Below are 15,450 nucleotides of genomic sequence, written 5' to 3'. Positions count from 1 at the left end.
AAGGAATGAACATAAATTCCCCTCTTAAGGCAGGGTGAAGGGGGGAAGAGTCTTTTTTTAAGGAAAATCCCTGCAAAAAGTAGCAATTGGGTATGGGAAAAGCCTCTCCTTTGCCCTGGAATCGGCACCCCAGGAGAATCAGCAAGACTCTATTATGATGTCATAAAGGATTGGAATTACTGCCTAGAGTGTGAACTGTTGCAAAGGAGTGAAATAGATAATTTTGACAGCTGGCATTAAAAACTGCAACTGTTCTCTTACTGAATGGCTATAAGAATCCAAAGCTTTGAAAAGGAATTTCTATCGAAACTTTTTTAGCCAATTTGGATACAATTTCTGCTTTATGAGTTTCAAGTACAGACTCCATTATTTCTAGTTCTCTAATCTCGGCTCTGCCCTTGAATTTGGAAAGGATGTCAACATCCGGAGGTGCACCTGGTTTTCAACAGAGAGCACTAAATCTGCTGTGGGAACTTACAAATGGGCAGCATCGGTTCAGTTTGTTATTGGAAAGGACTAAGAAACTATTTGAGAAAAAGGAAGATGGATTGGAAATTCATGAAACTACAGTGGAGGAAGGAAAAGATGAAGAACCGGTCCCTGAAGATAAGGCGATAGACTTTAAAAAGAAGGAGAGAAAATTTACCAAGGCGCATCAGGGAACTTTGATATTGCAGGGACGGAAGAACAAGAATTAATTTTGGGACTGAATTTACAAAGAGGGAGGGAAAATGTGTGGATTTGGGAATGGCAAGAGAGAGATTTTATGGAGTTAGGAGGGCAGAGGGAGGGGAGAACAAATATTTGGGTGGTGAAATATGTGAGAATGGGAGTGGGGTGAAAAATGAAATTGTAGTGGTTAAAGGATTGAATAAATATGGATTTGAACTTGGGATGTATTATGGAATTTGCTGTATTGACTGGGGAAAAGAGATCGGGGGGAGGAAGAGGCAGAAATAGATGAAGATGTAGATGATATTTGAGAAATTAAAGGAATGAATAGCTATATAAATTTTTCTTGGAGAAGATTTTAGGCTAGGGAGGGTAAAATTATGATACGTAGGCGTGAGTTGAAGAATATGTTTAGGATAGCAAAATAGTAATTGTAAGTGGAATTAGACAGTTGAGCGGCTTACCGCCTCTGTTCCTCTTCTCTATTCTGGAGCCTCTTGGTGGCAGGGGAAGGCTTTGGGGGGAGGAGAGGGGGGAGGTAGGGAGACGCTTAACTATAAAAAGGACCACCTCACGACTGTCCGTCTACCCCGGAACCTTCTCGTGGCAGGAGGAGGCCTGGGGATGGGGGGATAGGAGGAGGTGGACAAAAAGTGAAAAATAATTAAGAGAGGAAAGTTTAGAAATATAAATAGTTTAAAATACAATAATGGTGTGCTGATAAGATGATGGGGAAAAGTTTGGTGTATGAAAACTGCTAAGGACAAAATAAATTTTAAAAATGAAAATCAGAAGGGTGAGAATCGAGGAAGTCTACAAGACAATGTCAAGCAAAATGAGGGTTAAAAATATTGATTTCTTTGTTTGTATTTTGTTATGTTTTTCTCTTTGTTTTTTTAGTTTTGGTGAATTTGTTATGATTGGTGTTTTGTGAGGTATTTGTTTTTGTTTTTATTGTACTATGTTTTATTTCAAAATGAATAAAAAAAATTGAAGGGGAAAAAATGAAAGCAGGTTGTAGGTAATTGTTCCAGGTTGAAGAGAGTTAAGAGAGTCTGAATGGTAATATATTAATTTTATCCAAGTAATGGAAGATAATTTGTCCGTGCAGGAAAGCTTACACATTCAGTAGTGAGATGGCCTGATCTCAAAGGCTCACAGTAATAAATTCAAAGGCAAAACAAAATATGAGATTCCACGTTGCTGAATCTTAAGTGGAATTAAATCTTACAGCGAAGATGCAAAAGTGTTATATCGTTGCCGAAGGCGGCTCAGAACGCCACGTACAACGGGAGGAAGCTGCTGCATGATAAGAATGTTAATGCTTCAAGGTAACTTAGACAAGGGGGAAAGCCACACTTAAGGAATGCTTTGCGTCCATTATTCTTAAGGAAGATAACTGCTGAGCAAGGCAAACCCAAGCAGAGCTGATGTAAATGAGTGGGGAGAAATGTAGATACTAATCTGCAGCTGAGCAGCTTAGAGGTCTTAATGCACACAAATCTGGGTTCCTAGATAATCACCATCTGAGCATATTAAAGGAGACAGCACTTTAATCTCAGGGCCTAAAGGAACCTTAAAGCCATCCAGTCCAAAGGTCCACATTTGTTTATATATTAAATCTCTAGCCCAACTTTCCACCAGATAACATTCAAGGTGGCCAACCACAACAATACAGACACAATGCAATAAATCAGCAAGGAAACACTGAATCTATGCGGCTGAATGTACCGTAGGGTCCAGTTTCAAAGAAAACCAGAACTTAAGGCCAATTCACACATCACATCCTATACAGAAACTGGAATTAAAAGTAAGGTAAAGGTAAAGGGACCCCTGACCATTAGGTCCAGTCGTGACCGACTCTGGGGTTGCGCGCTCATCTCGCATTATTGGCCGAGGGAGCCGGCGTACAGCTTCCAGGTCATGTGGCCAGCATGACAAAGCTGCTTCTGGCAAACCAGAGCAGCACATGGAAACACCGTTTACCTTCCCGCTGTAGCGGTTCCTATTTATCTACTTGCATTTTGACGTGCTTTCGAACTGCTAGGTTGGCAGGAGCTGGGACCAAGCAACGGGAGCTCACCCCGTCACAGGGATTCGAACCACCGACCTTCTGATCAGCAAGCCCTAGGCTCAGTGGTTTAACCACAGCGCCACCTGGGTCCCTGGAATTAAAAGTATTGCTGGCTTAAAGAGCATTGTGTGTGATGACCTTGTACTGTTTTTTTCTGTTAGTTACTATATTATGCATTTTTGTATTTTTATATTGTAAACTGCCTGGCAATCCTCAGGTGAAGGGTGGTATAGAAGGTGGTAATAATAACAGTAATAATAATAATAAACAAAGCTTGCAGGGCACCACTAAAAATCAAAACAAGTTATGAGGTGTGCACTTTGTTTAAATAAAAGTGACCATCCCTTGTCAGCAGAATATTATCAGAGAAGGAGCTAGCCAGGCTTCTCCCAGTAAGGGGTTCCAGAGGTTGGAGCAGCCACTGAGAAGACCCTCTTTTCCATTCCTACCAAATGTGCTTCAGGTGCTTCAGGAAGATGAAAAGGAAATGCCTCTTTCTAAGGCAAAAATCTTAGCATATTACTACCGGTACTTCCTGTAGGTTAATAATCACTGACAGTATAGACAAAACAGCTGTTTACCACCCCATCCCCATCAGTAAAAACTGGCTGGTGAAAAGGTGAAGAACTACACTGATTGCCAGTATTTTCTCAGGCATAATGCAAAAGATTGTGTTCCTAAATCTCTAATGGTTTGTGACCTGGATGAGTGAAGGATCACCTTTCCCATATTATGACACCAGGTTGTCTTCTCCAGCCCCCCTGCCCCTGAAGTCAGGCAGACAGCAACTAAGCAGAGAGTGTTACTGCAGTCTCTGAAACGGGTCTCTCAAGGACCCATCTGCTGCTTGTTCGGGTCCTTTTTGTACAGCAGAACATTCAGTCATCCCGAAGGCTCTGCCCTGTACTCTAATTTGGCGCAGCCTCAGCGAGAATTAGGTCTTGGTGCCTGCACATACGCAAAGCAGCAGGTTTTGAAGATGGAGCCTCATCACTAATGGGACAAATGCAGGAGGGGCTAAAAAAAAGTTTCTTTTGTGTTGGAGACATTTAAAGCACACAGCAGGAAACAAATGGGTGTGCTTCGTGTTGAGGGAAGGAGGATGCCAGGATGATCTCTTCTCCTGGTAATGTGAAGTTACTCATCCTCTTTCTACTCTTGTGGATAGAGGGGAAGACAAATTGAACACAGTAGCAGAGCCCCCCCCCCCGCCCACCCCAAGGACAGGTGGCTAAGGAAAGCTGCTTCACTAAACCAAGTTCCCCCAGGGGCAAAGTTTTCCATCTCTGGATCAAGGTTATTTTCAGTATCCATTAAGTCAATCTCAGTCTTGTATCCATTGACTGAATTCCAAAGCAGAATCATGTAGCAAATATAGCTGCTGAAACAATACACAATACTTTCATCATAATGTGCCCAGCATAGCATTTCCTATGAGGAATTAAAAAAGATTGGCTGATGTTCCTGAAATTTCTCCTTCAAGCCACACTTAGTGATTCTAAACATAAACTCTCGGAAAACTTATTAGAAGAGCATTTATACAGAAATATTTTCATTCCAAAACAATATTTTGAAGTATTATGTAAGTAGTATGATCAAGAAATAGGATCATGTGACACTGTAAGGCACAATTCAGACAATGCATCAAATCACAGTTAAGGAAACGTAACTATGGTTTGGTGTGGTGTGTGATGGACAAACTATTGCTTCCAATAGTCTGGCAAATCAGAGTCAGAAACCATGAGTTTGCAAACCATAGCTTATGCTAAATGGCTTGCAGTGACTAGAAACAGGGCTTTTTCACTTATCCTACCCACCATGCTCTGCCTGCTGCACTTCTGGAAGATAAAGCAACAAGAGCAAAAAGCATGAGGTCCACCAACCCAGCTGAAGACTTTCACTGCTGCTCCTTGGGAAGGGCCCCAAACTCTTAAGCTTTCCATTTTTAAAAAAGAAAAAAAAATAAGTGTCTAGTCCTTCCAGAAAGTTATGGGGCAAAATGCACAGAGACCTACTAAGCAATTTCTATGAAAGGAGAGTTACTACGGTGTGGCTGCCTTGCATGTTTTTCCAGGTGCTGTGGAATGCTCCCTGTTGCCGTTACACAGCAACAGCATCGGTGGTGTGCATGTGCAAAATCAACACTGTGTGATCTCCACAATCAGGACCAGCAGGATGTAACTGACTTCCCACGGTAAGCAGAAGGTCGTCAGGCCTGGCTGTCTTTCTGATTTGGTGTTATGTCAAGCTCCCCATGGTAGCCATTTTGTATTCTGCCATGCTCCCTGCCCCATAGCTGCTAGTCGGTGACTGTTGCTGCCAGTGCTCTCTCACAATTTGAAATGTGCCCACTGGTCTGAAAAGACTGGTGACTACTGAGCTAGTTTGGTAACTTTACTGTGATGGTGCATACAGAATCCCTTCTCTTGTAGGCACTTCAGTTTTGGTGCTCCAACTTACATACAAAAGAACCCTCTCACCTTTGACGGAACTGAAGCTGGTTTCAGAAAATTCTTCACTCAGGTCAATCAGGGTCCCCTCAGATCTGCACCGTGGGAGCACACTGGCATTGGCAGCACGAATCCTCTGAGCCGCCATCTTGAGATTTGTGCCCTTCCCTGAGAATCTAGTGGGCCATCTTCTCTACAAGAGTTGTGCCATTTTTCTTCAGAAGCTTTAAGCTACCAGTGCGTTTGGGTGCTATTTGTTTTGGGGGGTGTTGTTTTTTTTTACAACTTGAGACAAATCTGAAAAGAAAAAGAGTGGAAGAGTTACGACATGGTTTCTCTTAAGCATTTCCAACTTTGACATGAGAGTCTGTTGTAGAAAACTTCTCCTTCTCCAATTTCACTCTAAAGTTTAGAATCTGAAAAACAGATCTGAGTGTATTATTTTACTACAACAAATAATCAGAGTAATGCTGGGGGGAACTCAAATAATCTGCTTTTGGGTACATTCATGTAGCCCTGGGGCAAAAGCTGGGGGACCCTATAGGATCCTGTTTCCCCACTGCAAGTACCATATTGCTTACTTTAAAATATGTTGAAGGAGGGGTAAGTTTCTTTACAACACCTGCTCAAGTCACTCTAGTATAGAAGGTTTTCTGTTCCATATATATCCAGTGCAACCAGAGGCAGACTTGGGTTTTGACCAGTAAACCTTTCAAAAGCAACATAATGGTTCCTATTCAGTCTTTGCTTTTGGCCAGGGTAGAACAATCAATGTCCCTGTAGCCCTCCAGAACTTGCTGGCCTTCCACACCCCTCATCCTTGACCACTGATCATGCTGGCTGGTGCTCAACATGGCCAAGACTGCACTGAATTACTGTCTAAGCAGAGTAAGTTTGGGCTACAAGAATCTAAGTTATGTTGACAGAGAGATCTTCTCCTTAGAGAGGACCTTCTCTGTGCTCTACCTAGTTCAAAATAAGCAGCCCATCAAAGGGATATATTTCTTTTGGGCGTTCCGCAAGTTTCTCATGAATACACATACTTTTCACACTACTGAATCAGTCTTTCCAGCAATTTGGTTTGGACCCCTGCTCAGATTTAACATAGATAAAATACAAAGTAGAAATTCAATTCATCAGGTGAAAATACAAGGAAATATGGATGGTCACATTTTCCAGCAACTTGTCCAGGATGTGAACAGTTAACCAGCTATTTAGCCAAGTGGACAGCCACTCCCAAAGTAGTTATTCTACAAGTGCTTCGCAGCCAGAGTGCTTGACTGCTTTCCATAAATGTTTCCCACATTTCGTATCCTAGTACCAACAGGTGCATAAAATGTTAGAACAATTACAGTACTTTTATTCCTAATAACTGCGGTGATGACGCCCCTGGTCAAAACTTTTAACCACTATCAGCAATGTAATATCTTAACAAAAACTATTCCACTTAAGTCCTTGTTTATGAATAGGAACATTCAGCTCCTGTTTCAGTTAAGTAACAACGACATTAGATGTGTATTAATGACTAAAGGTATCGAGTTGGATCCAAAGAATTGCAAGCAGAAGCAAAGAAGCACTGGCCAGTGCTATCAAAGGCATGCTGGCACTGTCAAGCTAGTGCTAGTGAGCAGGGACATTCCAGAGCAGTCGTCCTCCTGCTTTTGCATGCAGAAGCTTCTGTGTAACTGTGGGCACATCTTTGGGTTCAGGTTGGAGTTTCTTACACTATCATGAGAGTGAAGATCAGGCATAGGCAGCCTTGGCTCTCCAGATGTTTTGGAACTACAACTCCCATGATCCCTGACCACCGGCCCTGTTAGCTAGGAATCATGGGAGTTGTGGTTCCAAAACATCTGGAGAGCCAAGGTTGCCTGTGCCTGGTGAGGATGCTTCCCACGTGCATGTGGGCCCCCTCTGTTCCAAGCCCAGGCGTTTGTTTTATTGATAGTTTGCTGATGTTTCCAGTTTGTTTTGCAAAGTGCCAACTAGGGCTGGGTGATATCTGGTTTTCAACACTGCAATGTATCACCAGCTAAACATCGTGATATACCAATATATCACGATGTCTGAATTAAGGATTGGAGAGATAGCATCCTTTAACTGTTTTTTTTTTAACTTTCTTTTTTAATACAGTACGTAGGAAAGCATCATTTCCTGAAATGACTAATCAAACAAAAATAAAATTAAAAGGAATCCTCAAAGATACCAAATAAATAAATAAATCCCAAAACATTTTAAATGGGAAACAGAAGGTCTTGGTTGATCTTATGGAAATACAGCCTTTTAATGATCCTTTGACTAAATAAATCCAAGTCAAAGCCCATCCTCAGATAGACAATTGCTGTACAAGGAAGCTCTACTTTTGACAATTTATTTTATTGGAAGGAACGGTCATTTTCCCTTTGGTCATACGGTCATAATAGTTCTTTTAAGGTTGAACGAAAACCAGATACACACACACACACACACACACCCCTTCTTTTTTTACTATTTGGAGATACTAACTTTTCCCCAGCCTCTTTCAAACAACAAACATTAGCACACCCTTTATTTTCTCCTTTCTCAGAATTGGCCATGTTTTAGGTTGCTAAGGCCAGAATGTTACTTTTAAAGACAAGTTAAACACGGGAGAACTTTTAAGCTCCAAAATTTATGGCGAAAGTTTTTCTTAACATTTCTAAACCTTAGAGTGCAAATCTTGAGTTCAGCTGAAGCCTCTGGAAGCTCTCTATGCCCTAACAGACATGATGTCAAACAATATATTGCCTACTTTTTACGCAATATGCACCTTTAAGAACAAATGTGTTGAGGGGTGGGTGTGTCCGCACAGGTGTGTGTCAGGGTGAAAGAAAGCCCAGTTTCACCCCTGCAGCTAAATTAACTGCAGCTAAAATCTCATGTTGATTTTTCAGATGGCCTAGTCCTCATCTGCAGAGCGCAATAAATTGGCAGGCATAGATGCACACACAGTGTTTGCATTGATAGGTGGGAGGAAGAAATGGAGTTGACGTCAGAGGAAAACAAAATGCAAAAAGGACAGAAAATAATAATTATGTGAAAGCAAGTTACAGCAATGATTAACAAGGCTGTGTTGGTGTTAACACACACTTCCTGGCATTGGTAAGCTAATTAACACAAGAAGGATAATAAAAAAAATCTTGTCATTTCAAGTTGCAGGTGCTAGAACTGAGTTTCTGTTCAAAAGACAATTCAGCAGTTTCGTGCTGGAGTCTCCCTTCAAAGCTCCTTTTTTCCGAGTGACCTGGCATGCTGAAATGTTTCCCTGCTGGTTTCTGGACATTGCCATTTCAGATGTGAGTTTTCTGCCTGTTTATTTCATCTAAATTGACAAGCTGCATTCAAAAGAAGCAAACGTGAAACCATGGTTTTCAAGTTTTGTAGCAAGATTATTTTAAGCCACTACTTTAACAAAATACATAAATCACTCCTTCTGAAAGACAAAATATCACATAAAGAGGTTCTGGTTTTGTATTTTCCCCAAATTTCCAGTTTTTCTATTTAGAAAAAACTTTCCCCACCCAAAATCTCCCAGTTTTCCTGGGTGTTCTTCTCTCAGTACCAGTGCCAGTGCCAGTGTGTATTAAAAAAATATTAAGATTTGGCAGCCCATCCCAAAAGTTTCAGGCTGCAGAACCACGATCTTATGTGTGACTATTTACAGTAGATCTTTGACTTCCACATTAAATATTCAACGTATTGATACTCATTCAATTTTTATGTTAAAAATTAAGACAGCTTTATGTCTGCTAGATGTCAGAGACGTCTCCATTCCTTTCAGTGTTACTCTGCTTGAGAGACAGACAAGAGGTTCAGCACATCAACAATAACCCTTTGCCAAGAGGCCTTCAAAGGAACCCGGTTGTTACCAAAACAGCTGAACAGAATCAAGATTTCAGAGCTAAACAGTAACGCTAAGCTACAACATATCAATTTGAAGACCATTTCTAAAAGTGAGCAAGGCTTCATTTCTAGCATGAGGTGGGCTGGGACTTTGATCTGGAAGCAGAGACCCCCCAAACCCCATAGCTGCCTAGAAACTGCTTCATGATTCCTCAAGTACAGTTTTAAACTGTCATTTTGAACTTTTTCCTCTCCCCCCAATCCTGTTCAGCAAATACATAAGAAGGAGGAGTGGTTAGTTGGTTGGTTGGTTTGGAAAAACCATATCCTTATCTCATCCCACATTGTAGATCAGTTTTGACAGGTGGGTGGGGCATGGCATATGTCAATCATCTGGTGTCAATGATGTCGGGTGACTGGCACCTGTCAAAGTTCATTGCATGGTGCTTCCTAAACACCCAAATGGCAGCTGATTCTTCACGAATTCACTCACGTGACAGAGATGCCTATTACTGTGGCGGCCCAGAGAAAGAAGAGTGTGGCCCTTGGCTCCCCCATCTGTTAACTGTGGGTAGCAGGGAGCCAGAGCCAGCTCTTTGCCTCTGCACTGGCACAAGAAGGCCAAACAGCCGCAAAGAGCAGTCCAAGTCTCATCTACAGAGAAAGCCAAGCCAGAACAAACCAAATGAGAATGGATTAGTCTTTGTAAAGAGCTATTTACTAGAGGTAAAAGGTAAGGTTCGAATCTGTGTGACGGGGTGAGCTGTTGCTGGTTGCTGTGTCCCAGTTTCTGCCAACCTAGCAGTTTGAAAGCATGCCACTGCAAGTAGATAAATAGGTACTGCTGCAGCAGGAAGGTACTGCATTTTTCGAGCCATAGCACAGTTTTTTCCTCCTCAAGAGTAAGGGGGAATCTCTGTGCGTCCTATGGAGTGAATGCCATGGCTCCGGCAGCGGGATCCCTCAGCTGTCGCTGCGGTCGGGAGCTGACGGATGCCTCCGCCGCCGGAGCCATGGCTCCCGCCCGTCCCTCCTCACTGCCCCCGGGAGTGGAAGCGCTGCCCGTGCAGGGCAAAGCAAAGAGCGAGCAAGCGAGGGAAGCATGTCCCTTTAACCCCATCGGGGCTGGGCATGTCCATGCTGCCGCCGCCGCTTCCCACTTCCCAGCTCCGAAATGGTGGGTGTGCTCTTCCAGTTTCGGCGCATCCACCATTTCGGAGCCGGCGAGCGGGAAGCGGCGGCGCCGTCCCCCCAATGGGGTCAAAGGGACATGCTTCCCTCACTCACTCGCTCTTTGCTGGGCGAGGCACAGTGCCTCTTGCCCAGCAAAGAGAGAGCGAGAGAAGCGTCCCTGCCGCCGCCGCCACTTCCCTCTTGCCGGCTCCGAAATGGTGGACGAGCCAAGGCTTGGGCGACTCTTCCAGGCTCAGCGCGTCCACCATTTCGGAGCCGGCAAGAGGGAAGCAGCGGCAGTGACATGCCCAGCCCCGATGGGGTTAAAAGGGACATGCTTCCCTCACTCGCTCTTTGCTGGGCAAGGCACAGTGCCTCTTTCCCAGCAAACAGCGAGTGAGCGCGGGATCCACGCCGCCGCACCCCGCCTCTCATAGTTGGAGAGGCGCTGCGCTTGCTCCCATGAGAGGCAGTTGGCGGTGGCAAGAAACGGCAGCTTTCGGGCCGCTGCCGCCCACTCCTCCCCGCCTGCTGTCAAGGAGGCCGCCGAGAACTGTTTTCCCGCGGCTCCCAAGCCTGCCCGTGCCAGAGCCGGCGGCAACATCAACGCTCCCTTCGGGCTCTGATGCTGCCACCGGCTCTCCTAAGAGTGGGGGGCAGCCATGGTTGCCCCTGCCAGAGCCAGCACCAGCACCAGCACGCTCCCTTCAGAGCGCTGATGCCGCCGGTGGCTCTGGCAAGAAGGGGGGGCAGCCCCTGCCAGAGCCAGCAGCAGCACCCCCTGCCTCCTCCAACACCAGCGAAAGCGGTGGGGGAGAAAGCGGAAGCCCAACAGCATCACTACGGGGCTTCCCTTCCCCCCCCCTTCGCCGGTGTCGGCACGGGTGGGGGAGGCAGGAGAAGCCCGGTAGCATCGCTATCGGACTTCCCCTGCCTCCTCTGACACCAGTGAAAGCTACTGGACTTCCCCTGCCTCCCTCGCTCCCCCTCCAGGAACCCCCTCCCAGCCTTTTAGAGGAGGAAAACCGGGGGGGGGATTCTGGTTTTCCTCCTCTAAAAAACTAAGTGCGTGTTATGGTCCAAAAATACGGTAAATGGCATTCTTACAGCTCTACTTGCATAACTAGCTCCCCCCACAGCAGTTGATATATATTGAAACAACACAGAATTTGCCCCACTTGTACACATTTTGCTCTTGGCCACGGCCTCATATGAGCTAGTACAGGGATCACAGAGCACAGGGTGAAGAAAAATAGATCAACGTTTTAGTCAGGTACGGGTCTTAATCAGCTGCATTAATTAAATTACAGTTATTAAATCTTGCCTGGGATATTATTAAATGTGCAAATAAGATTCAGACACATAAGGTGTCAGATTGAAGGCCACTTGGCACCTGCTGAGTTTGTGGCTAGAGGGGAGATCTGAGCCTGAGCCATAGTTAATTATCCATTATACTACAACATATTATCCTTAATGGTGAATGTCAATAACTACAATACTCTTGAGGGGTGGGGTGGGGGTAGAGTTCTCATCTTAATTTGGTGACTGTCCTCAGAAACAATATTCTGTTGGGAAAGATAGATGGGTTAACACAGGCATCCCCAAACTGCGGCCCTCCAGATGTTTTGGCCTACAACTCCCATGATCCCTAGCTAACAGGACCAGTGGTCAGGGAAGATGGGAATTGTAGTCCAAAACATCTGGAGGGCCGAAGTTTGGGGATGCTTGCGTTAACATGCATTGCAGGGGGTTGGACTAGATGACCCTGAGGTCCCTTCCAACTCTACAATTCTATGACTCTATGTATTTTAAGTCAGGACAAAATAATGCAACACACTCTCCTGAGCCCATGCATCCCAGACCAATGCCTTTTATTGAGATGGTTGCCAGTCATATTAGAATCCTTTGCTTACATTTTGGCAGAACATCAAGCAAACTGATCAGACAACAGCATCAAACATGATAGTGTGGTCTTAAGCCTACCCGGTAACAAGTCATATTGATGTGGCATATAAGAAAGAGACAGCAGGGTGCAGAAAAATCCAAAAGCCCATCTTTGGGAGATTCCATTAGGATAAGCCGAAATATCACGAAACAAATGAATAAGCCTTTGAGTTCTCCACAACTCCTCATCAGGCTGGATGTTAAGCCAAATAGGAAAGGAGGAGATGGGTGAAAACTGGCTTGATGTTGAGGCCACAAAGCCTGCATTTAATTACCATCTTAAGATGGCAGAGACTACAGACTTACTCTAACAAGTTGCACCCAGGATGCATAAAATAAAATAAAATAAAATAAAATAAAATAATGATAGCTCCCCTGTCCAAATCAAATCTACTAGGGTAGGGAAAAGTATATGGCAGGCATCCCCAAACTGTGGCCCTCCAGATGTTTTGGCCTACAACTCCCATGATCCCTAGCTAACAGGACCAGTGGTCAGGGATGATGGGAATTGTAGTCCAAAACATCTGGAGGGCCGAAGTTTGGGGATGCCTGGTATATGGGCAGCCTGCTTAAATGGGACATTGTGCATTTTTGGAACAGATATAAATCTCTTAGCATCATATAGACACTTTAAAAATAAATAAATCAGTATTTCTACTAATGGGCTAAAAGAAAAGGTTTATTTAGAAGAACATTTACATCAAGTAAATACCAAAAGGAGTCAATCTTTTTAAACAAATGTTGGAGAAGAAAATATTTACTTTCCGGCACTGCTGACATAAAATGTTTGTCATCACAAGACAAGGATAAGACGCTTGCAAGGAAGCATTCAGAAGCAAGCCTTACTCTGAAACAGAACACCACAGAATTAAAAGAGAAAAGAGAAATGGTGTCGGAATGTGGTCACTACACTTGTCTAGAGCTTGTGCAGTTATCAAAATTCAGATGACAACCTGGCCCTACGGTATAAAGCAGAGGAGAAATGCACAATACCTTCATTCAATATAAAAGTAGAGGGTTCTGTTTAGGTGGGCCAGTCAGAAGTCTTGCTTCCTAAACAAGTACTGTACATCCCTCCGACTGGCCCTGGCCCACCAATGTCTCAGGCAGTGTTTGAGAACTTTCTAACAATATAAAAACACAAAATGCATGCCATAAGAACAAAAAAAACCCCAATACCTCCACAGTTTTAAAGACCACAGATCATTTAATTAGTCGGAGGTCTAGGACTCTAGCAACGAAGGAATGCTTTACAGTCCTCGAAGTCTCTCAGGGGCAGTTAATCAGAGCAACAGTAAAGTTTCCCAAGGAAATTTGTGAGTCTTTGGGAAGTTTCCTGAATGAAAGAGTGTTCCAAACAAGCCGAGGCAACAAGCCAGGCAGGTCACAAGACTGGGAACTTTGGGTACAGATGTCAATACTTTTAAGCAAAACATTAACCATTGCCTGGAAAAAGCTGAGTCAATTCTGATTGCAGCTTGTGCAATGTGAATTGGGTCTCTTTGGTATGATGCAGTATTTCAGAGAAGATGCCGATGTGTGTATCCTCCACATCCAGAGCTCCTTTAGGAGGAAGAGCAGGATACAAATTGAATAAATAATAGAATGATGATGATGATGATGATTGTGTTAGCTTTCTTCATGAGGAGTATACTCCAACAAGAAATCTAACTCATCTTCCCCCTTCTGCTTCAATCTAGTCCCTTTAAAACTGCATTTCATAGAATCAGAGAACTGCAGAGTTGGACGGGACCATGAGGGTCATCTAGTTGGACCCCCTGTGATGCAGGAATATTCAGGTGGCCTGTATCAGCGCCATGCTCTAACCCTTTAACTGCTTTTCCTCTGAAATTTAACCCAGTTAAATTTAACTGGTTTGAAATCCTGCTTGTTCAGATCAGTTCCTGGTGGAACAGGCACACATACACAAAAGGATAGGTAGGATAGATAGCATATTGCTCATTCATCCCACTGAAAGGTAGGAGAATGAGCTACAGTACACACCACACAGGCTTTTAAGAATTACAGTACTATGCAACACAGTAAAGGGGTCATGGGCGTACCCAGCATGGGGCAGGGGGGCAGCTGCCCCCCCAGAAGCCAAATAAAAAATTTGAATCGTCCTGCTTCACAGTGGCTGCAGCTGAGCTGGAGACGCATCGGGGTCCCACAAGAAGAGCCTGAAGCGGTTCAGCAAGGCACAGCGGCATCGCTAGCCTTCTGGCTGCCCGGGGCGGCAAATCAGAAGGCACCCCGCCGGGGGGGGGGGCGTCCGTCGCGTGCATAAAGGCTAGCGCCGCTGCTGGCAGGAAGGGACCCACGCGAAGGGAAAGGAGGAGCAATGGAGACAGGGAAGCGGCTTCCTCCTTCTCTCCATTTCTCCCTCCACTCCTCGAGCTCCAGCGTGAGGGCAGTGCTGGAGCCACGTCCCTAACCAGCCCAGCCCCGGCGGCACTTACTGCTCCTGCCGGCCGCGGCCCGACAGCGTGCCCAACTCCGCTGGCCCCGACACCGAGGGCTGCACATGGGCCGCTCCTGGCGGCTGCAACAATAGCCCACAGCGGCGCAGCGCCTCAGCAACTCCCAGGTCGGCGCGCCCTCAGAGCGCGTAGCAGACGCCGCCACCGCTTCTGCTTGGGCTGCAGCAGGAGCCGCTGAAAGGGGAGGGGGCTTTTCAGTGGGAGGCGGAGAAGGCGGAGGGGCTCTAAGCCACAGGCCTTGCCCCCCGAGGAGGGACGGAGGGAAAGGAGGGCGGGCCTCAGCTCGCGCCCCCGCCAGGTCTGTGGGAAGCAGAGGCAACTCGAGCGCGCAGCTGCACGGCCAGCCCTCCCTCTCTCTATCCCTTCTCCTCCTACTCGGGCGGGGCAGCCGTCGGTGGAGGTGGCGAGGGGGTGCCGTGCTGCCCCCCACAAAATGGAGCCTGGGTCCCCCGCCCCCTATTGCGACGCCCCTGGCCACACACACGGGCTCTCCCCCGGGGCGGCGCCCAGGATGAAACTTCTTCCCGGAGTCAGTTTCACCTGGGCTCCGTAGCCCCGCCCACGTTCCCACTTTGTGGCCCCTCCCCTCCCGTGCCTTGGCCCCGCCCCTGAACGACCATGACTTGCCCCCCCCTAGTTTTGATCCTGGGTACGCCCCTGAAATGGGTCATCAATGCCTTGTTATTAATGGTGTTCCTCTGCCTTAACAGCTGCTACTTTAATCATCCCTGCAACATGGCGAGACAAGCTACTGCAGCTACCAAATGTTTTCTTGTCACAGCTCTATCAAAGAACA

At 45.6% G+C, this 15,450-nt stretch overlaps 1 protein-coding gene across 4 annotated transcripts in view; it reads right to left on the bottom strand.

Moving 5' to 3' along the window:
* Nucleotides 1-15,450, bottom strand: part of SH3BP4 (SH3 domain binding protein 4) — a 45,666-nt gene that overhangs the window by 13,885 nt on the left and 16,331 nt on the right. For 3 of the 4 annotated variants that reach the window (XM_035140173.2, XM_035140156.2, XM_060282613.1), the window contains one exon: nucleotides 5,227-5,493. In XM_035140173.2, the coding sequence (XP_034996064.1) occupies nucleotides 5,227-5,344 (118 nt within the window). In that variant the 5' untranslated portion in view covers nucleotides 5,345-5,493. Of the gene's footprint in view, nucleotides 1-5,226; nucleotides 10,051-15,450 lie in introns of those variants that run through there. The other variant, XM_035140164.2, reaches the window with a different exon arrangement.

This window comes from Zootoca vivipara, chromosome 1 (assembly GCF_963506605.1).
Source record: "Zootoca vivipara chromosome 1, rZooViv1.1, whole genome shotgun sequence".
In the NCBI taxonomy this organism is placed as follows: domain Eukaryota; kingdom Metazoa; phylum Chordata; class Lepidosauria; order Squamata; family Lacertidae; genus Zootoca; species Zootoca vivipara.
This window is presented reverse-complemented; position numbering and strand designations above follow the sequence as displayed.